Source organism: Euphorbia lathyris, chromosome 6, assembly GCF_963576675.1.
Source record: "Euphorbia lathyris chromosome 6, ddEupLath1.1, whole genome shotgun sequence".
Classification (NCBI taxonomy): domain Eukaryota; kingdom Viridiplantae; phylum Streptophyta; class Magnoliopsida; order Malpighiales; family Euphorbiaceae; genus Euphorbia; species Euphorbia lathyris.
In genome coordinates, this window is record NC_088915.1 from 79,911,457 (window position 1) to 79,933,220 (window position 21,764).

At 34.1% G+C, this 21,764-nt stretch overlaps 2 protein-coding genes across 2 annotated transcripts; both read left to right on the top strand.

Moving 5' to 3' along the window:
- The first annotated feature begins 4,769 nt into the window (after window positions 1–4,769).
- LOC136233409 (multiple organellar RNA editing factor 9, chloroplastic) lies at window positions 4,770–7,802 on the top strand. Its single transcript, XM_066023054.1, has 5 exons — window positions 4,770–5,171; window positions 6,239–6,336; window positions 6,737–6,802; window positions 6,905–7,097; window positions 7,460–7,802. Exons 1-4 carry the CDS (start codon window positions 4,813–4,815, stop codon window positions 7,084–7,086), a joined length of 705 nt encoding a protein of 234 aa, XP_065879126.1. The 5' UTR covers window positions 4,770–4,812; the 3' UTR covers window positions 7,087–7,097; window positions 7,460–7,802.
- A 2,873-nt stretch (window positions 7,803–10,675) lies between these two features.
- Window positions 10,676–12,015, top strand: LOC136233448 (uncharacterized). The gene has a single exon (XM_066023104.1). The coding sequence runs from the start codon at window positions 10,816–10,818 to the stop codon at window positions 11,722–11,724; it is 909 nt and encodes a 302-aa protein (XP_065879176.1). The 5' UTR covers window positions 10,676–10,815; the 3' UTR covers window positions 11,725–12,015.
- Window positions 12,016–21,764: the final 9,749 nt, after the last annotated feature.

Here is a 21,764-nt window from a genome sequence, read left to right on the forward strand (position 1 = left end):
ACATAATTTTTTTTTTTTTTTTGGAACCAAATCCTTTCATTTTGTGTTGATTTTATTAAATTTGACCGGTAATAAATTTAAAATGAAATTTTTTAAAAATTAAGATTATATTTCCGTGATTATATTTATAGTGCCTTCTATGTTTATTTTGTTTTAAAAAAAGTAAGATTTACTTTATTTTTTTTTTACTATACTTTATTTTTTTCACCATTGGATGAGTCTACTTTATCAAAGTTCGTCACCATCCAATGATGGAAAAGACAAAGTAACACTTATTTTGTCAAAATAAAGTAAGCATAGCCTAATCTTATATACTAAAGGTGTTTTGGAAAAATCCAATTTGAAAGTATCTAATTTGGTAAGAGGTAGTGTACCGAGTCTAAATATGTAAACATGCCAACCAATTGGGTCATTTTGTAGTTTACCCTTAAATATTGGGTAAATTACACGCATGGCCTTTGAACTTACCTCAAAACAAATTTTTTTAAGAATTAAAATTTTTTAGAATACAGTAAAATCTCTATATAGGAATACACTTGGGATCAGACTATTTGTATAACAATTGGGAGGTTATTACTAAATAGAGTTTGGTATAATAAAATTTCTCAACACATAAAATATTATAAAATAATACCATTTGAAATTGGTTAAGATTATCATCATAGTTTATATATAATGTATAACAATAGACATTAATGGAACAAATTAAATATTTAGAATTTTAATTTAGAGTCTAGGTTTTCAATATATAAATATATAGATAATTGGAAGAGCTTTATGAGAAAAATGTAAACGTCAATGAGAATACTAAATATTTATAATTTTAAGTTGTAGTTTGTGTTTCCAACTCATAGATAATTTCAATAGTTTTTTAATATTTTATAATTTAGTTTGAATTCTTAATATATATATATATATATATATATAAATATATATAATTATTATTATATAGAGGTATAGTTTCTAAAAATGGGACTTGAAAAGTGTATAACAAATAACGTTTGGGAGGTTATTCCTATTTATAACTGGTCCAAGTTGGGACCGAGTTATTTTTATAACAAAATAGAGGTTATTTCTATATAAAGTATTCTTATATAGAGATTTTACTGTATCACTGACTTTTTGAATTTTTTATTTTGAAGCTGTAAATAATTATTAAAAAAAGTATAAAATCCGGTGATTATATATTGGATGAAGTTTAATTATTACAATATTAAAAGGGAAAATTATAAAACTAGGTCAAATGGGAGGTCCATTTACATATTTAACCCATTTACTCAACCTATTACATATCTAGACTCATTTTGTATGACTTTCCAAAAATACCCCCAATATTTACGCGCGGCTCGCCCCATCCCGTCTGACTTCGCATATTCCATACTATGCGAAGTCTGCGAAGTAAATGTTTGGGTTTGCTTGATGAATTTAGTTCGCATATGCGAAGCCTGGATGTGTTTTGAAGCTAATTCGCGAAGTGGTATATAACAAAAAAGGGCAAACAACAACGGATTCTAACATTAAAATCATAACATTATCAAAATTTACAACAAGATTGCCACAATGAACTCTACTAACTAATCATTTCAAAGTGAAACTAACTAATCCGGTACCAAGATTAACCATCCGCTTCAAAATTGGCACCATGGGATGGACGTGTCCCATGGTGCACCCCGAGATTGACACAACCTCTCCTAACGAATCATTTCAGGAGTCAATGTGTCAATATTGGGGAAGTTCATCCCTATACAGGAAGGAAAATCATCTTCCCTGCAGCCCAGTACGCCGCCTTCCAGAAAGGGATGTTACGTATTCAACCATCTACAGAAAAAATTAACCGTGTTAGTTATGAAAAAGGACGATTTTGGATTCGCGAAATGAAAATTAGTGAAGCATGCGAATGTAAATGTGCAGGGGAAGAGGTGATTTTACTTCGCATAACCATTTTTTCGCGAAGTTTGCGAGGTCTGAAACGTAAGGATCTATTCGCAGACTTCGCGAACTAATAGATTCGCGAGGTAGATCCATACGTTTCAGACTCTTTCTCTTCGCAGAACGTCGCGAATTCATCGATTCGCGAAGAATATCATCAAGTTTCAGGCTCGTTCTCTTCGCAGATCTCCGCGAATTCATCGACTACGCGAAGTGAATTCATGGAAAACGAAGGAAAAACAGCAGATACTTACATTTTTCGCTCCTAACAATATGATAAACTGGGAAGAACGACGGAAATAACGTAGAATAACCATTTCTGGAATGGTAACAAGAAGAAAGAAACCAATTAACGAACAGGAAGATGAAGAATCATGGCTTCGTTTTCTAGGGTTAGGAAGTTGCAGAATCAAGAGATGAAAAGAGAACTTCATTGTGATTTGGAAACATGGTGCAGATTTCATGCAATTTAAAGGCAAATAGGAAGATCAAAAGTCTTCAAATCATTAATGGAGGAGCCAAACCGTTTTCGTGCACCAAGGAGAACAGGGGAGAGAAACCGATAGAGTGAGGGGAAGTGGGAAGGGTAGGGGTATTACGGGAAAGTCACACAAAAACAATCTAGATATGTAGTGGGTTGAGTAAATGGGTTAAATATGTAAATGGGCCTCCCATTTAACCTAGATTTGTAATTTTCCCTTTATTTTATAAATGTCACTGATTTTTTTTAAAATAAAGTTAATTAACTTTCCTTTTATTTAATAACAAAGTTATTTCGCTCAGTCTAAAAAGAAAAAGTCACTCAAATAGTAATGAGACAACCGCATTGAAAAACACTGACTTTTACTTATGACATGAAAACCATATGTATTATGATTTATTTTTTTTATTTTTTTTTTAAATTTGCACAATGCGCTCCTTACATTAAAGAAGAAAGGAAAAATCTCTACTAGACTCGGATGTGATTCGAACTCATGACCTCCCAAATCATAGATAAGCTCTCAACCACTAGGCTAAGAGCTTCACCACAACCATATGTATTATGATGGCTAGGTTAAGCACATATAAAAACGAGTTTACTTTAACTAATGTTTTTTATTGTCATGCTACTAGAGGTGGCAATTTCTGACACGAAAACACGAAAACAGAGCCAACCCGACTGACACGACACGATTGACACGAAAGTCATTTTTCTAACATTTATAACATATAAAACCATATGGAACATAAATATGAGATAACACGATTTTGACACGAAACACGACAATTGCCAGGTCTACATGCTACAGTTTCAAATAGTTAAGTTAAGCACATAAAAAAAATATAATTATCATTATTTTTTGTCATATGATTGTCATAGACATGAAAATTAAATTATTTATAATATACTAGTTGTGACGTAACTATTTTGGTGATTTTTTTGTTTGAATTGATGAAATAATTTTATTTAAAAAAAGTTTAATGATTTTGTTGAAATAAAATGAAATTCAATGAATTTTGTGTAAGAACCGCTTTATTTATCCTAAAAAGGAATAATTTAGAATAAGTATAAGAATTGAATTTTTAAAATATCTTATATATAAGGTCTGAATTTGTAAATTAGTAATTGACTAAATCATAACCATCTTTTGATCCATAAAATGATTCACAGGTCGTTTAACTACAAACTGCGAATTCGAAAACTTTTAAACTACGGATATATGTTATCAAATCCTGCGAATCAAAATTATGTTTTTATATTTCTTTTTAAAATTTATATTTAAAAATAAATATTATATATATTAACATTTTAATTCTAAATTTAAATATTTTTTAGTAGAAAAATGAGTGTGGTTTGTTTTTTTATATAATTTTTAGGGATAAAGTTCAAATTTATCACTATCATTTTTAGGAAAACATAGATTTAATCCTAACGTAGTACGGAATTATACAAATTTTTCCTTAGCGTTTCTAAATAAGGCCAATTTTACTCAAATCTAACTTAAAATTTAAACAGATTAGTTTACTGTTACTTGACTTGTTATATAACTATCATATTAAACATTTCAAACATCAGTTATAGCTAAAAAAAAATCGGAGTTCTAGTGTAAGCAGAAAGATTTAATTGGGAGAGTATCCATTTAAAAAATGTCTGATGAGCCTCAAACGAGAAATCGACAAACTATCAAAAGAAAAAAAAAGTTATACCTAAAAAAATTATTTTATTACTAACACAATTAAAAATAATATGTCAAAATGTCAGTATTAAATATGTTAGATACAAGTTAGTCACAAAAAAAAAGACTACTTAAAATATTTAATATGGTATTTTTTTTTTGGTAAAAAAAATATTTAATATGGTATTCACATAATTATTTCATCGAAAAAAACATAATTATAAACAACCGCTAAATGCATGAAACTACTTCATTTTGTCGATAAACTTATTTTATATATTTGATGTGGTAGTTAAATAATTATTCAATAAGTCCGTCCAAATTTTCCATTAACATAATTAAAATTTATCTTGTTTGAAAAAATCAGGGATATGTATAACAGTTTTGATCATATGCACCTTAATGAGCATGTAGAATTTGCTCATTCACTGTTAGATTTAGGCTTATTAGAATCCTGACGTGCTTATAGAGTTTAGGCTAAGCTGGATCTAGTTTCATTTTTCTTCTATGCCAACACCGTCCATTAAAAGCGAGTTTAGATGGGCCGACCGGCCATCCGGCCCATAAACAGTCCATATCCATAAATAAATTACAAGACGATACGATACCGTTTCCATGACAAAAAAACAAAAAAAAAAAATTTCTCCTGGTCTTATCTAATCATCTTCCAAAATGAACTCTTCGGTTATTTATCACCATCCCCAGTGTCTCCACTCGCGTTAATCCAATGGCGACATTTACTCTCTCTAGTTTCACTTCCAAAACCCTAACCCCTCCTCTCTGCCTCCTTAAACCTTCTTCCGCTCCTCTTCTCAATTCCACACTGCAATCATGGTCCCGACCGCAGTGGAATGCTCTCAACGGCCAGGCCAAACAGCGGCTCTCAACTATACGGCCGGCGGCGGGAGGTTCAGATTACTCAGCGAGGAGGAGCAACAGTGGTGGAGAAAATAGAGAGACGATAATGTTGCCTGGTTGCGATTATAATCATTGGTTGATTGTGATGGAATTCCCCAAGGACCCTGCTCCAACTAGGGAGCAGATGATTGATACTTATCTCAACACCCTCGCCACCGTTTTGGGAAGGTTAGTGGTTTACTTACATGTCACAAAAGCTTCTCGGAGCTCTGGTTTTTGTGTTAGATGTTAATGTTTTTTATTCGTTTTGCTTTTAATTAGCTAAGTTTCCTTTTTCTATGATATTATGATGAAGAATTGGGCATTTCTCTAGGTTATTGTTTATGAGTTGAGTTGAAATTTTGTTGTTTCCATGGATATGAGCTGAGTTGGGAATTTGATTTTTTTATCTGTATGCTGTTATTTTCTTTTCTAGTAGTAGTAGTATGTTCATCCATTGGATTGAGAATATGTTGTGATTGAAATTCTTTGGCATTTTATTCAAATGTAATAGTAGTTATTCCGGATAAGGTGAAAAAATAGTCTTATTGTTGCCAGTCAATAGCAAATTTATCCCTAACAGTATAAATGGTACAATTGCCTAACACTATAAATGGTACAACTGGAGACCTAACGTTGGAAAGATGGGCTAATTTGAGACAATATTAATGGAGCTCTCTCCTCAATGATGAATCCTTGTTTCGCTCCACTTGTGGGTCATGTTATCACTCATGTTTTGCATCTTATGGGTTCCATCTTGTCCGGATTCTTATGTGTTCTACACGTGTTGGACACAAATAATTTTAAATGCCCAAATATTATGTCGAGCTTAAAGATATTTGATCATCAGACGGTCACACCTTTTATGAAACCTATTGCAGAAAATGCAAGGCTTCTATCTCTAGCTCTAGAGCAACCTTAACTTTAACTCTTACTTTCTGAACCAACTGAAATGCTAGTGTAACAAAATATTTTGTTCAGTTTACTAACCTTGGACCCTCAATTGTACCATTTATAGTATTAGGGTTAAATTTTCTCTTAGCTGACAACGATAAGGGTATTTTTGTACCCTATCCCTAGTTAGTCTTGTGTTGCTAAATTACTGCTATTCAAATAACTATCTGTTTCTGTTTTCTCGAACAACTGAGAGAGTTTGTACTGTTCAATTGCTTACTTCACCTTTTGCGCTTTTATCCCTGCGCTTTCAAATGCATTACCAATTGTATGATATTGTCTTCTACTTTGTATTGTGTCAGCATGGAGGAAGCAAAGAAGAATATGTATGCATTTAGTACCACCACTTACACTGGATTTCAGTGCACTGTTGATGAAGCAACCTCTGAGAAATTTAAGGGTAAGTAAGAGTGTTAACGATGGGTTTTACTCTTGTGTTACACAGAAGCGGAAACATGTAATATTAGGGATTTTTTCATTTTGAAAGCATGTAGAGGATGATCTAGGAAATGTGAGGGATTTACTGAACATGTGATTAACATTGATCTACTTCTGAAAACACATTACATCCTAGGAAAAGAGTTTCTAAATTTTAAGAAACAGGTTCCCGATTTTTTTTAAATGATGGAAACGTTTCATACAAGTTTCAAAGAATTGTGCTTCCCGAAACGGGTATGGAATTGTGAAACACTTTAAAATCAAAGTTTCTGTGCAACATAAAGTCTGACTCTTCGTTCTAGTTTTAGTTTCTTTCTATCCTTGTGGAAATTTATTTGTCAATACTATTTCATCTTATTTAGGTTTGCCTGGGGTTCTCTGGGTACTGCCGGACTCATACATAGATGTGAAGAACAAGGATTATGGAGGTCCTCTATTCTCTCTTGTTTTGCGTTTTTATTCTCTGCTTTTGATATCTTAATGTATGTTAGTTTAAAATGGATTCCTCCAATGCTTATTCTCCTTTTCAGGAGACAAGTACATCAATGGAGAAATAATCCCATGTACATATCCTACTTATCAACCGAAGCAGCGGAATAATGCAAAGTATGAGAGTAGAAGGTACGAAAGACGAAGAGATGGTCCACCACCTGAAAGGAGAAGACCAAAACAAGGTCAAGGAGCTAGTAGTTCAGAGTCAGCATCTGGTTGAGTTTGTAGAATGTATGATTCTGCTTCATGATCTCAATTTACTTTCTCCATCTCAATATTTGGTGTGTTTTTGTTCTCTTGATATTGTGCCGCCTTAACTTGTCCAGAAAAATCTAATAATATCTCCAATTTAGGAAAAACAGAGTAGCCCCTTGAACTTACTCAAGGTGATATGATTAATCCCCTGAGTTCTACGTGATATAATAGGTCACTTTAAAGTTCGGGTGGGTAATCGGTTTTTGTAACCGACTTAGACTCAGTATGTACGTATTGACTCCTCGTGTAAGTATCAAAATAGATTGTTGTGGCATATCTTTCTAGTTCACTAGTTTAAAGCATCAGTACTGATAGTGTTGCTGTTTTTTCTTTTGCAGGCCCGATTTTGACCCAAAGATGATCCATGGCGATCTTTTCAAGATTTTACGGATCATTTTAGTCTAGTCCTGGGATGACAATAGTGCACGGGCATCTAGCGTATTATAAATCTCGTTCGATCGAGTCTGGTTAGTGCATAATCAAATATCAAGTTGAGATGATTAGTGTCATAGTGAGAAACACAATTTACCATTGTTGAATGTTCTGTAAAGGGTACACGCACCACCAGTTCACCTTTTGTCTGAAATCAGCTATGCTGGACTGTTTGTTGAGAATTTGCTTCTCAGTTATTTTTGAAATGTAGCGATACTATTAATTGAGTATTGGTGTCTGTTTGATTCTCGGTTTTGTTTACTATAAACAGTAAATACAAAGTGTTTGGTTATGATTTATAAACAGTTGCTGATTGCTGCTATTCCGGAAGGAAAATTAACTAATATCTCGTTATCAGCAGCAAATAAGCGAAGTGAATTCGAGGTACTTGGCTCATTAATTTGTTTTTGAAACGAAGTTGAATGGAAGTTTCCTCGTTTGCTGAATGATTATCTGCTAGATTAGATGAAACATTTGCAGAGCAGTAATGATGTTAATCAACTATGCCGTGCCTCCTACCTGCAGTTGTTTACAAAAATTGATACAAGCAGTTTGAAAAATAACAATAAAAATGAGGTAACAGTTGGTCCGAGACAGGCTGGTGTCAGGTGAATCCGTTTTGATGCCTAAGTTAGCAAAGGTTGAAGGAGGGTTGAAGACAATATGAATACTAGTGATTGTGATGTTTACAGCTGTAATCTTGTCCTAATGACTCATTGAATATGTGTCGGCGTTCGGTTGGTTCTGAAACTTTCATAATGCTATGACATTAAGTGATGCACCCTGCCATATAGCAGATATCATGATGGTATCATCGTCCGATTGGTCCTAAAGCTTTTGGACCTTTATGATACAGGTAGCGCATTCTGTCATGTAACAGTTGTTCTTTGTACAACCGCCTCTTGGAATCCAAGAGTCTACTTCCATAGTACTGATTTCGGGATGAACATTGGATATTGACTTACATGACGGGAAGACTCTATTAGCATCTTCAATGAATATTCTTTATCTCAGACCGGACTGTTTATATGCATCTTATTGATCTGAAAAGTGATATTGATCTACGTATAAAAGATGTGTTCAATAAATATTTTCTAAGGTACCTTAAAAAATGTGAGAATTGGATGTTTTTAAAATCACCATTTTTCTGAGTTTGTTTTAAGGTAGAGTTTTCTCTTTTGATAGTATTCAAATGACCTTCAAATTTAAAATTTAAAGAGTTATTGCTATTAGAGTAGTCAATGGAAAAGGCTTATATATTAATAAACATCAAAGTTTATGTTCAATTTTAAAGTTTAAAAAGGATTGAAAGTTGAAGGATTATAGATGTAATTTACCCGTTGATAATGTGGATTCTTTTTCCATCACTTTCATTGTTTCATACTAATTTTCAGTCATATACTCATTAAGCTAAGAGCATCACCAATGGTTTATACTCCCAATCATTCAATGTACATGCCACATCATCAATTTAATAAACTTTATTTTATTAAACTATGTAACTCCAATGGTTAAACTCTATAACTACTCAATCATAATGGACCCACCAATCACAAAGGATCCACCAATTAATTAAACCAATCATAATTGATCCACCAATTAATTAAACCAATCATATTATTTTAAAAATAATAAAAAATATATATAAAAATAAGCAAAAGCTCAATAAACATTGAGTGGTTGATAATCATTACTTTTTATCATACTCTCTCCAATGGAAGAGTATGATACAATGGAATATATTGAGTGGTTTATTACACTCCATTGGAGATGCTCTAAATGACTTCGTCATGTGAACTACAGCCTCCAATTTGTCCTTTTCTAGTATCTCGTCATTTTGCATATTTCCTGTGGCAAAATCAGTGGGCGTTTTAGATTGGAACTTCGCATCAAACCAAACAAAAGTATCAAATCCATCTTTGAACTTAAAATTTGAAGTTACGTATTAAATTCATCTTTCCATATTTAAGGTTTTTTTTTTCAATTATTGTTCACTAGTAGATATTAATTTATCTCCTTTTTTTTTGAATCATTGATTTATCTCCTTTTAAAAAATTAGAGTAAAACAATAAAAAAATTACAATAAAAAGAGGATAAATAGAATCAAATTCGTCTTTAATATTTTTCGCTAAATTATTATATAACTATTGAATAATTGATACTATAAGCAATGACGGAAACACAGAGTGGTATGAGAGTGTTGCCACACTTTTAACTTTCGAGAACTATCTTTGAAAGGGATGGTTCATCCCATTTGTGATAGAAATTTGTACCTCTAGCTTTTGAAGTTTGTATTCGCCCTTGACTATAAGTTAAGTATGTGTATAGATTTTTTAATGGGAACCGGTAAGGAGTTTGATCCGCGTTTCACTATTCCAATGGGGTTAAAAAACCAGTGTGAATCGGGGTTGAACCGACGACCGGAGGTCGAATCGAGAACCCATGCAATCTAGGATCACAACAATTTCGTAAAGAAGTTTTGTTTTTAACTTAGATTAAAAGGATTTTTTCAGGATTAAAAATAAGACTTTTAATAAATTAAGCAAAATGAGGCCGATCTATGAGACTCATTTTGGTGTGGGGTCGCCCATATTGTGGGATGTACTCCTAACCCGATGGTGCATCGACTGCACCCCTACGGGTGAGGGAGCATTTCTCCTAGTAACTGGTTAAATGCTTATAAAAACCATTTACTTATAAACTAGTTAGAATTCTCATTTCTTTCCTATATGAGATGAGACTGTTTAATTTCATTTTATCTTCTTTCAAACCATTTCAAATGGTTCACTTTGAAAATTAGTTTCTCATTCATCACTTCTCCGTTTTAAATTTATAATATACCGTTAAAAAGATCTAATGACATATTTCAAATAATTTCTAAACTCCATTTATCTGTTATATGTTTAAGCCTAAAAAAATAACAAACCAAAAATTGTTTATAATTCGTTTTGGATATATATATAATTTATAGAAAATAATTTATATATAAATATTAATAAGTATATATATATTACGTCATTTGGTCCGATTAAGCAACTTTGATTCAGTCACAAATCCGGTTTGATATCCGGTTCGGGTAGATAATAAGATGGTGTATTTAACATATATACGATTTCTACGCAAAACATGAAATAGACACCTTGATGGATAAGGTTGTGAGTGTATGGTGTACAGTCCAATCCTCAAAGATATTTATGGTGAGCTGAGAACAGGAAGAGTTTCAGATCTGAAAACCATCTAGAAAACTCAGATCAATTCATCAATGGCCTACTACAGCTACATCAATCCCTCCATAGATTATAATCAAGGTGAGTTCAATCGCGATTATAATTATTACTCTTCAAATTCCAATTACAGTCACTATAATTATCCTGTTCCAATCGAACATTCAGTCACCAACAACTCCAATAATTCCCAAATCTTCACCTACGATCCCGTAATTCCTTCAACAATTTCATATTCTATCTCATCTCCAACCGATCCCAAGTGTATTCAGTACGATCCACCTGAATTCACAGTCTCTTACTCCGTCTCAGAATTCACCGAGACTGATGTTTTCGAAGAGTACGATCCGACACCGTATGGCGGCGGCTATAATCTCACTTTCACCTACGGTAACCCCCTTCCCCCCTCCGATGACATTTGTTATCCTCGATCCGCTTCCTCCGCCGCCGCTGATTCTTCTCCGCCTGCTTTACCTTCGATCGCTGTACCTTCTGCCCCAATTGTAACACCTAATGCAAAAATCGAAGCTACTGAGCGGAAACACGACGTCGTAGAAGAAGAAGAAGAAGAAGAAGAAGAAGAAGCAAGCAAACCAACGGTTTCTGGTGGCGGAAACGATGGAGAAGGAGCTGGAGGAGGAGGAGATTCGTGGTCTAATTTTGGGGGTGGATCTGGAGGAGGAGAGGTTAGTTATGGATATGAAAAGCAAGTGAGTGAAATGCCGTATGGGTATGGGTTAGAAGCTATGGATATTTGTGAAGGTTTATTGGGATATTGGCCATGTCTTTCTCGGTGTAGAAGAAGATTGAATGATTGTCAACAAGCTGCAGATTGTGAGAATTGTAGGGATCCATGCGCTGATTATCTGTTTGGTAATCCGAATCCTTATGCACAAACTATGGCTGATCAAAATAGTTATGGCCAAAGTTTTTGGGGTTATCAGTGACGGATTCAGATTCACTGACAGAAGGTGTTTGCGGTGATTTCTGTTTTGTGTTTTCTAGCGAACAGTGGGTGTTCAAGTTCCTTTATTTTCCTCTGATCCGTCGCTTGGTGATAAAGCATGTAACGACTCAACGAATGAGTTCTGCGCAACGCTGGGTGAAGGGTTGAACAATAAACTGAATTTCATATCGAAGCGGAAAGGTTGTAATTGGATTACAATAATTAGATTTATTTTCAATATTTGCAATCGAATGAGAATTGAGTTAAAATAATATTTACATAATATTAATGACGAGGGCATCTATTTGCGAGAAGCGGCAATAAAGTCAAGAAAAAGGGAAAAGACTTAGTCAACTGCTATATACCGCAAAGGTTATACTTTCCACCGCACTTTTTTAACATTTATGCCCTCCTCACCATTTCAAACCAATAACCAAAAACTCTCAAATCCTCTCTAGCTTTTGAAGCTTTTTATAAAACCCGATCTAAAATGACATGCCGCCAAAGGAAGGAAGGAGAAAAGGCTTAATGAATCTTCCGATAAGTTTTTTTTTAAAAAAATATGTCCGAAATCACGGGTTCCGCCTCCGAAATCGGAGGCGGAACCCGTTTTTTTTTTTTGCCTAAACGGAACTCCGACGCCGTTGCCACCACGGGCGGCGCATCCGTTTAGGCTTATTCCTTAAAAAAAAATTCAAAATTTAAAAAACGAATTTTTAATTTAAATTTATATCGTAAGATTACTTCGTGTTCGAAATCATGGTCTTCGGGAATACTCGGGTCCATTTTCGTTAAATTCGGGTTTTTAGGCTTGGGAGAGAAAGAGAGAAAAAAATTTGGAGTTTTTGAAAAAAATAAAATGAGAAGGACATAAATGTCAAAAGAGTGCGGTGGATGAAAAAAAAAGTTACGGTATATAACAATACCCAAAGACTTATCAACTTGAATCGCAGAGTTAAATGGGACTCTTTCGAGTCACAACAAAGCAAAGGGGCATAATGCTTCCCTTCCATTGACTCGGCGAGTCAGTTGCGACCCTTATACATTACAAATAATGATTTTATACATTTTTTTTTTTTATTCTTTGAATAATTAGGATTGAATTAATTTTAATCTAAGATGATATAAATATATCTTTTGTAATTTGAAAATCATTTTTATGACCTTTTCAATCAAAATTTTAATTTTTTTTTTTTGTTGTGTTTGAGAGATCGTTTATATCTTGAAGTTAATTCATTTAAGTTAAGCTTTAGAATTTTTTATATCGGTTCCGAATCAACACCTTAACATTTTTAACCATTTTCTTCAATTCTAACTCTCTTATTTGTTTTTTTTTTCCAACTCAACTAATATATAGTAGACATGTTGAGTACTGGATTAGTCGGGTTAATCCATTTAACATATTTAATAATTTGTAAAATAATAATAAAAAATGAATAAATAGAAAAAAACGTCAAAACATATTAAATTTGAAAACTAAAAAATGTAAAATCAGTAAAAACATTAAAAAATAAAAAAAAAATGTGAAAACATAAGAAAAGGTGAAAAAACTGCGAAAAAGTAAAAGCAGAAAGTACGTGAAAAACTATATAAAATAATTGAAAACGAAAAAATGAGGAAAGCGAAAAATGTGCAAAATAGAAAAAAAGTGTAAAACGAAAAAGAAAACACAGAAAATAATTAAAAAAATTAAAAACGGAAAAACTTAAAAACAAAAAATCTGTGAAAAACAGAAAAAAAAACTGTAAAGACGTACAAAATGTGAAAAACACAAAATTGGTAAAAATAAAAATACGTGAAAACAGGAAAAATGGAAAAGGTGAAAAACACGATAACACAAAATATGAAAATGAAAGAAAAAGGAAAAACACAAAAAAAAATCTTGAAAACAAAAAAAAATAAAAAAAATAAAAAACAATGAGAAACAAAAAAAAATGTGAAAAACATACATGAAAAATGAAAAAAATCGTGCAAATTGAAAAAATACGAAAAATTTCTAATATGGTAAAACGTGAAGTGAAAAAATATCAAAATTAGAACAAATGTCAAAATATGAAAAATAAAAAAAAACCTTAAAAACGAAAAAACATGAAAACGGAACAATTTGAAAAAGGATAAAAATAGAGAAAAAACCACAAAAAATGTGAAATCAAACATAAATTTTTTTTCCACATTTTTCTATTTTCTAATGTTTTGCCTTTTTTTTTTCGATTTTTCTATTTTTCTCGCATTTTGTTTTTCTTGTTTTTCTATTATTATATATTCTTTTAACTTTTTTTTTTGTTTTTTTCACATTTTTCTGTTTCTATATTTTTTTTTGTTTTTCTATTATTTTTACGTGTTCCCTGCTCATTATATTATAAAATTTAAGTGAAAATAAAAATCATAAATACATATAACGTTATATACTTTAAGTTAGTACTACTTTCCTATGACATAAACAAACATCGACAAATATTTTCTAGTATCGTAGCTAAATATCGGAAATTTTTTTATTTTCCCACAAATAATTTTCACTTAACTAATATTTTCCAAAACTCGATGTATTTCTTGGAAAATGTAAAAATGAAAACGAAAAAAGGGAAAAAATTTGAAAACAATAAAAATGTAAAAAAATCGTGAAAAACTGAGAAAACAAAAAAACGGTAAAAATATGAAAAAAACACATGAAAAAATGAACAAAAAAATATTTTCTTTTATGTTTTCTTTTTGTTTTCGCATTTTTTTCATGTTTTTACCTGTTTTTCACGTTTCGATTTTTTTACGTTTTTTCCGTTCTTTAAATTTTGCCTTTTTCTGGTTTTTTTTTTTTTTGTTTTTACTGTTTGCTCGTTTTTTTCGTTTTTCGTCATGCCAACCCTATTAATCCATTATTTGACCTATTTATTATATGGGTTAGTTGGGTTGAACAAGAAAAAAAAAGCGAATGAAGAAGTCGAGATTAGGATCGCCCCAACGAGGATGGGGAATCCCCACTAACTCTCTATAGACGGGGATAGAGAGACCTCTTTCCTACTCTACGAGGATTCTCATCCCACAGTCCACTATATCCTCAGTGAAAATTATTAAAAGTATATATTATTATTGTTATATTTTCATAAAATAATTTAATTATAATAAAAATACAATAAACTAAAGCCCAAATGCCCAGCCCAAACTAATGGAATGACAAATCCCAAATCTTCAACCCATAAAATATCTAAAACTAAATAAGTTACCTTCTTCCATTTTCTATCATTTTTTTGCTTTAGAATTTCACGGCGTACTTAGATTTTAGATTATAATTAGGGGGTGTTTAGTTGCTCCTTTTCGTGCTTCTGTTTACCTTTTCAGTTCAAAATGGAGAGTTTTAGGTATTTGGTTAGTGACATTCCTATTTGTTTTTTACACTTGAAAAGTGTAAAAGCATTAGGTGTTTGGTTAGTGACCTCCTGTTTGCTTTTTACACATGAAAAGCAGCCTTTTACAAAAGCAGAGAATGTCAGCTTTTTGGAAAAGCAGCATTTTCCAACAGCAAACCGTAACAGCAAACAACAACAGCAAACAGTAGGTAAAACAAACGGGTCCTTAGTTTATCTTTCTAAACTGTTCGATTATTAAGTGAGAAAATTATAAAACTGAGTTAAATTGGAGGCCTATTTATATATTTAGATCAATTACCCAAGTCATTACCTATCTAGACTATATATTTGTAACTTTATCAAAATATCATTCATATATATATAACCACTTAGAAATTTCTTATTCTTTCTCTCTTCGATTCTTTCTTAGTTTGCGAACTTGGCACTCCGTTTTTATTTATCGACTCATATATTGACATTCCGTTTTTTTTTTTGTATGTTTTTTCCAGGATAATCCTTCTTGAGTACATGATTTTACTTCGCATTTTTCGCAAACTTCGGAGCCTGCGAAGGTAATATACTACTTCACAGAATGACTTCTACTTCGCAGTTTTGCAAACTGCGAAGCAAAAATCATGCTGAAGTAGCATTTACCCTCGCAGGCTTCGCAGTTTGCAAAAAAAAAAAAAAAAAGCGAAGTGGTAACATTAAAATCATAACAACAAAAGATTGCAACAATACTTATAACATCAAAATCATAATATTATCAAAATTTATAACAAGATTGCAACAATAATTCAAACCATAAACAATAATCATAACATTGGAGTGCTTCCAGACTTTACAGAAGCAAGAAAAATCGAAAACGTCATATAGAATTAATGGCCTTTAGGAGTGCTTCTCAACCACCCCTCACTGTGATTGGTGCCTTGGTCTTCACCATCTTCATCACATCTCAATCACTCCTTACTCTGATTGATACCTTCGTATTCAAGATAAACGGATCACTATGATTGATTCTTTTGTATTCAACCTTCACAAAACTTAAGTCATTTTAGGAAAATAATGAAAGAAACACTTTGCAGATAGAGAATATGTGAAGTCTGCGAAGAAAAAGACACCTGATTTGCTTTGTAGAAAGCGAATCTGTGAAGCCTGCAAAGAGAAAAAACAAGCTAAAAAATGATGATTTTGCTTCTCATATTCGCTTTCTGCGAACGAAAATCATAATTTTTCCGGTGTATTTCTCTTCGTAGACTTTGCAAAATGTGACGCAAACTCATTTTGCGAAGCCATTTTTTGGAAAAAAGATGAAGATGAAACAGTAGATACTTACATTATTTCCGCCTTTTGCCATTGAAATCGATAATAAATATAGGATAAACGCAGAAGAACGTCGAATAACGATGCCTTCAATTCTCACAAGAAGAAAGAAACCAAGAGACGAAGATGAAATAGGAAGATGAATGATCATGTCTCCACAAAAACAGAGAGACAAAGAGAGGAAGAAGAGACAAGGTGATGAAGAAATTCTTGGTGATTCACATAATATAAAGGAAATGGAAGATGAAACGATAGATAGGAAGGAGAGATAAAACCGATAGACAGGAATGGGAGAAGATGAAAGGTTTGGAGTATTTTGGAAAAGTCACAAATATATAGTTCAGATAGATAATGGGTTGGGTAATTGGTCTAAATATATAAATGGACCTCCCATTTGACCCAATTTTATAATTTTCCCTTATTAACTAGCACTTTTCCTTAATTAAGGAGGGTAAAAAAGTCATTTTCTTTATAAAAATTACATTATTAATTGCGATTTTTAACCTATGTGTACATTCCGTAAACGCCAAATATTGAGGAACATAAGGAGCATTTGTATAAATGTATAATATGGCAAAATTTTAAATTACAATAAAAAATGTTATTTATAATTTCAGTAACGGTGAATGGGGATTCCCCATAATGATGATTTTTTCTCATTTCATCAACGTGGACGGGAATCATGGGAGTAGTTCCATCCCCATCCTTCCCCATTTCCATCCCTAGCCATGACTGAAGAAAATGGTTAGTAAAACGTTTTCCCCTTTTCGTGAGGGCAAAATATTTTCCCAAATTTCACTGTACATTTTTCTGTTGACTGATATTTTATTTTTTGTTAACTTGTTTTCCTAACCAAACAAATACTAAAATATCAAAATTATATTTTCTTGCATAATATTTTTCTGCAAATAAACGGAAACTAAATTACATCTAAATTTTACTTAGTAATATATTTGTTCATAGACCGGATACTTGGTCCACCCAAATCTGCATTTAATGGATCAGACTTGGACAAGAAAAAATGACACAAGACCCAAACAAGGCGTGTCTAAATCCGTTTATTTTTTTTGCCGGCCTTGGGATTTATAAAAATAGGAACAAACTTTAATGTTGATTATATATATATATAGTTTGATTTTCCATTTTTAAGTTAATAATGTAGGTGATTAATTATTGAGGATTAGTGTGTTTTTAATTCTTGACAATGTCTTCAATCCTACTTCTAATTGAATAATTGTGCTAAGTGGATAATTGATCATTTATTTTATTTTTCTTCAAAAATTGAGTGAAGTTCCATATACATTTTTATGTGTTATAATGGAGTTTCTAAATAATTAGAAATAATAATAGATGAATATGTAAGCTTTGAAGACTGTGAGAGCAATTATTTGAGAGTGCTCAACCAACATCATTCTTTTTCTTAATTTAAATAATTATAAAGTTACTATAATTATTTATGAACAATCCCACAAGTAATTTGTTACACATTTCAATTTCAATACTACAAACTTCATATAATACATTTCCAATTGCTTTTATAGGTTGCATTAAATTTTCTTCCACTAAAAAGAAAATACTCAACTAAAAACTTTTGATTCCAATAATGACCTAAAAGCTTGTTTCGTTCAACTGTTGTTAATATCATTGCTTTTAGGTTTGTTTGTTTTATCTACTGTTTATTATTGAAAAAAAAACTGTTTTTTTCAAAAAGCAGAGATTCTCTGCTTTTGTAAAATGCTATTTTTCAAGTGAAAAATGCAAACATGAGATCACTAACCAAATACCTAAAACTCTCTTTTTTAAAATGAAAATGCAAACATGAGAATGAAAATGAGCGACCAAACACTCCCTTAGTTATTTGTTGTTACTGATAGCTAGCAATAGCAAAATCAGAATCCCCGATGAGCTAGAGCTCAAAATCGGAGAGGAATTAAAAATTCAACTTTTTTTTTTATCTTTAAGCTTAAATTGTACTTATCATGTTCTACCTTTTACCAGCAGGAACCCTACTTCCTTTCCTTTACTTTATGACAGGGAGGATTCGAAAATTATTTTGAACTAAATTTTGAAGGCTAATAAAGACTCAAGCCCTGGCTAGCCCTCCTAGTTCGCCACTGTTGGTTAGCTGATTTTTCTTCTAAAATAACTATTAACAAATATTTCCCAATCTTAACCAAATACTTTAATACTCTCGACGCTCCAACATGTATTGTTGTTTGATTAGCACAAACATACTGAGCTTAGATATATTTATATGATTAAGATATATCAGAATTTAAGGGTTATGGTAGTGTTGATAATATATACCGAGTTTGTAGGAATTGATTTTAGGTTCAATTCTCACTAAATCACTCGTAAGGAGTAGGTGAAGAACTTTAATCGTAATAAGATTTTATCTCAACTCCTCTTATGGAGAATTTCAATTATTGCCAAAATGCATCTCTATTAGAGATGATAATGTAAAAGTTATTATTGGATCTTAACTATCTCCTTAAACTTTTGGTTAAATTGGTTCTTTAACATGATATCAGAGTCATGGTTCAATATCTCAGATCTGTTGTCATGGTGAAGAATTTTTATGAAGATGGAGAATTTTGAGATCTATCTTCTCTCTCTCAGATCTATTTCTCTCTTTTAGATCTATCTCCTCTCTCTAAAACACAGGATCAATTTTATAACTCAATTTTTTTTCTCTCTCTCTCTCTGCTAGGGTTTTATGGTGAAAAGAGTGAGGGACATATCTAGGGAGAGGGGGGCGGCTGGTGGCGGTGAGGGAGTGGTGGCGGCTAGGGCTTGGGCGGATCGGGATGGGGAGATCGGCGAGGTCGGCCTGGAAGGGAGGAGCGTGATGGGCGAGGAGGGGAAGGAGGGTGGGGGCGCTCGAAGGAGATGGAGCTGGGTGGGGAGATGGGCGGCGCGGTAGGGGGGATTTGGGGCGATGGGAGGGGGGACGTGTGGGAGGCGAGGGAGGCGCAGCTGGATGTGGCGCTGCGGCTGGGGGAGAGTGCTCGGGAGGACTGGGCGGCTGGATCGGTGCCTATTTCGGATGCAAGGGGTAAGGCGCCTCCTATCGCAGGGGGTGAGGCTGGGCGCCGGGTGGAGCGCCGATGGTGCCTGGCGCCGGGTGGAGCACCGATGAAGCTGGGCAAGGCGCAAGCAGCACCGGGCAGTGCACTGGAAGCGCCAACAGTAATGCTGGGCGGTGGTGTCCGGGTGCCGACGCTGGAAGCAGGTCCCCGGGCAGTGTCGGGCAGGCTGGGGCGGCGGCAGGGGGGCAGGCTGCCTCAGGTCAGGTCCATATTAATAGAGCGGGTACTTTTGGTGTTGAGTGTGGTGCTCAGGTCCAGGGAAACGCGGTTTCCCCCAGATCTAGGGTTAGTATAAACGAAGTAGGGAAAAGTTCTTGGAAAGATACGGTTATGGGGGTGGTCGAGGAGGAGCCTTGTATGGAGGAAGTGTTGATGGTGGGGGAGTCTGATGATATGTACTCTGATTCTGATGAAGAGGAGGGTGTCCAAGACGATCCTCTTTGTCCGGTGATTAGACTCTCCTCAGCTGAGAAGCGGGAGCTCAGAGAGAAATGGAAGGTGTCTCTAATAGTTACAGTGCTTGGAAAGAGAATTAGCTTTAACTATTTTGCCCAAAGGATCCAAGCTCAGTGGGCAAGGAAAGGGAAAGTCAGTATTACTGACCTGAAAAATGACTACTATGTCATTAAATTTACCCGGGTTGAGGATTATAATGCGGTGATCAAGGGGGGCCCGTATATTATTTCCAACCATGTTTTGGCCTTAAGGCCTTGGGTTCCTAATTTTAATCCTCATGATTGTTCTGTTAACAGGATTTTGACTTGGGTTAGGTTCTCGGGCCTTCCCATTGAGTATTATAGTGAAAAGTTTCTTAGCAAAATAGGAGGTCTGGTTAGGAAGGTCCACCACGTGGACAAAACTACAATTGGTGCTATTAGGGGCAAGTTTGCAAGGGTTTGTGTTGATGTTGATCTTGCAAAACCTTTGTTGTCAAAATTCTGTGTTCAAAACAAGGTGTTTTTTTATTGAGTATGAAGGTTTACATAACATTTGTTATGATTGTGGCATGTATGGTCATTCTCAGGAGGGGTGCCCTAAAAGGGAGAAGGTTGTAGAAGAGATTGTTGAGGATGGTGTGGAGAGAACTGAAGTGAACCAGGGGAATGGAGGGAATTTTGGACCCTGGATGGTGGCAAAAAGGACTGCTAGACGTAGAACACAACCTTCAGTGGTGCAGAATCATCCTCCTGATATTAGCATCAATTTGAAGTCTTCCCTATCTAAGCCTATTGCCTTTCCTAGTGTCAAGGAGAAGCCTATCCCCAAAGCAAGGGATAGATTTGGGGCCCTGACGATTGAGGAAGTTCATGATCCTGACCAGGGGGATGAGCATATTGTTCAAAGCATGCCAGGTTTGGAGTCTGTTGAACCATCTGAGAAGGTGGTTGAATCTGTTAATCCCCTCTTTATTTCCAAGGACGAAGCCCAGGGGGGGACCCTGGCTACTCAAAGGATGAAGAAGATAAATGAGGTTAGTATTCCTATTCTTTATGGTGATCCTGGGATTGGGAAGTCGATGGGAGTTAATAAAACTAGTTTGAAAAAGCTAAAGGGTAAACAAAAAAGTATCCAGAATACTTTGGCTTTACCAGAGAAGAGGGGGCCTGCGGGTACCTCGGCGAGGCTCTCAGGAGCCCCTAATAAATACCTGGCTTAGGTGTGTTGGTGCGGTCAGTTTTTCTCCTTTCTATGGATTTGTTGTGTTGGAATGTTAGGGGTGCGGCTAGCAAGGCTACCCGTATCCATGTTAATGATCTAATTAAACATTTTAACCCTTCTTGTTTTGCTTTAGTGGAAACTAAGATTAGTGGAGATAAAGCAAATGAGGTGGTTAAAAAGTTTAGGAGCTGGAACTGTGTTAGATCGGAGGCTACTGGCCGAGCTGGGGGGATTTGGCTTTTCTGGAAGCCAGTTCGGGTTCATTTCGATATTATTAGCAGGACAAGCAGTTTATTCACTGTAAAGTGAGTGTCTCCGGTAATAATTCTTTTTTAATTACCCTGGTGTATGCTGACCCTATTTTAGCCAATCGGAAACGGCTTTGGGAGGTTCTTTACTCTATGAGTGTTAGCATATCTAAGCCCTGGTTTGTGGCGGGTGACTTTAATGATATTGCTTTTATGAGTGACCAGAGAGGGGGTTCGCATCATTATGTTAATCGCTGCCTTCACCATAAGAATAGTATGGATTTATGTGGGCTTTCTGATCTTGGGGCCTCCGGTCATAAGTTCACTTGGAAGCGCAACAGTACCTTTGTTCGGTTGGATAAAGTTTACGCTAATGTTTTA

Bases quoted from the DNA above. Each gene is read 5' to 3' on its own strand.
- LOC136233409 (XM_066023054.1), top strand. From the start codon at position 4,813: ATGGCGACATTTACTCTCTCTAGTTTCACTTCCAAAACCCTAACCCCT. The intron at 5,172-6,238 runs GTTAGTGGTTTA...GTATTGTGTCAG, and splicing joins CTCGCCACCGTTTTGGGAAG to CATGGAGGAAGCAAAGAAGA. The intron at 6,337-6,736 runs GTAAGTAAGAGT...CATCTTATTTAG, and splicing joins AACCTCTGAGAAATTTAAGG to GTTTGCCTGGGGTTCTCTGG.
- LOC136233448 (XM_066023104.1), top strand. From the start codon at position 10,816: ATGGCCTACTACAGCTACATCAATCCCTCCATAGATTATAATCAAGGT.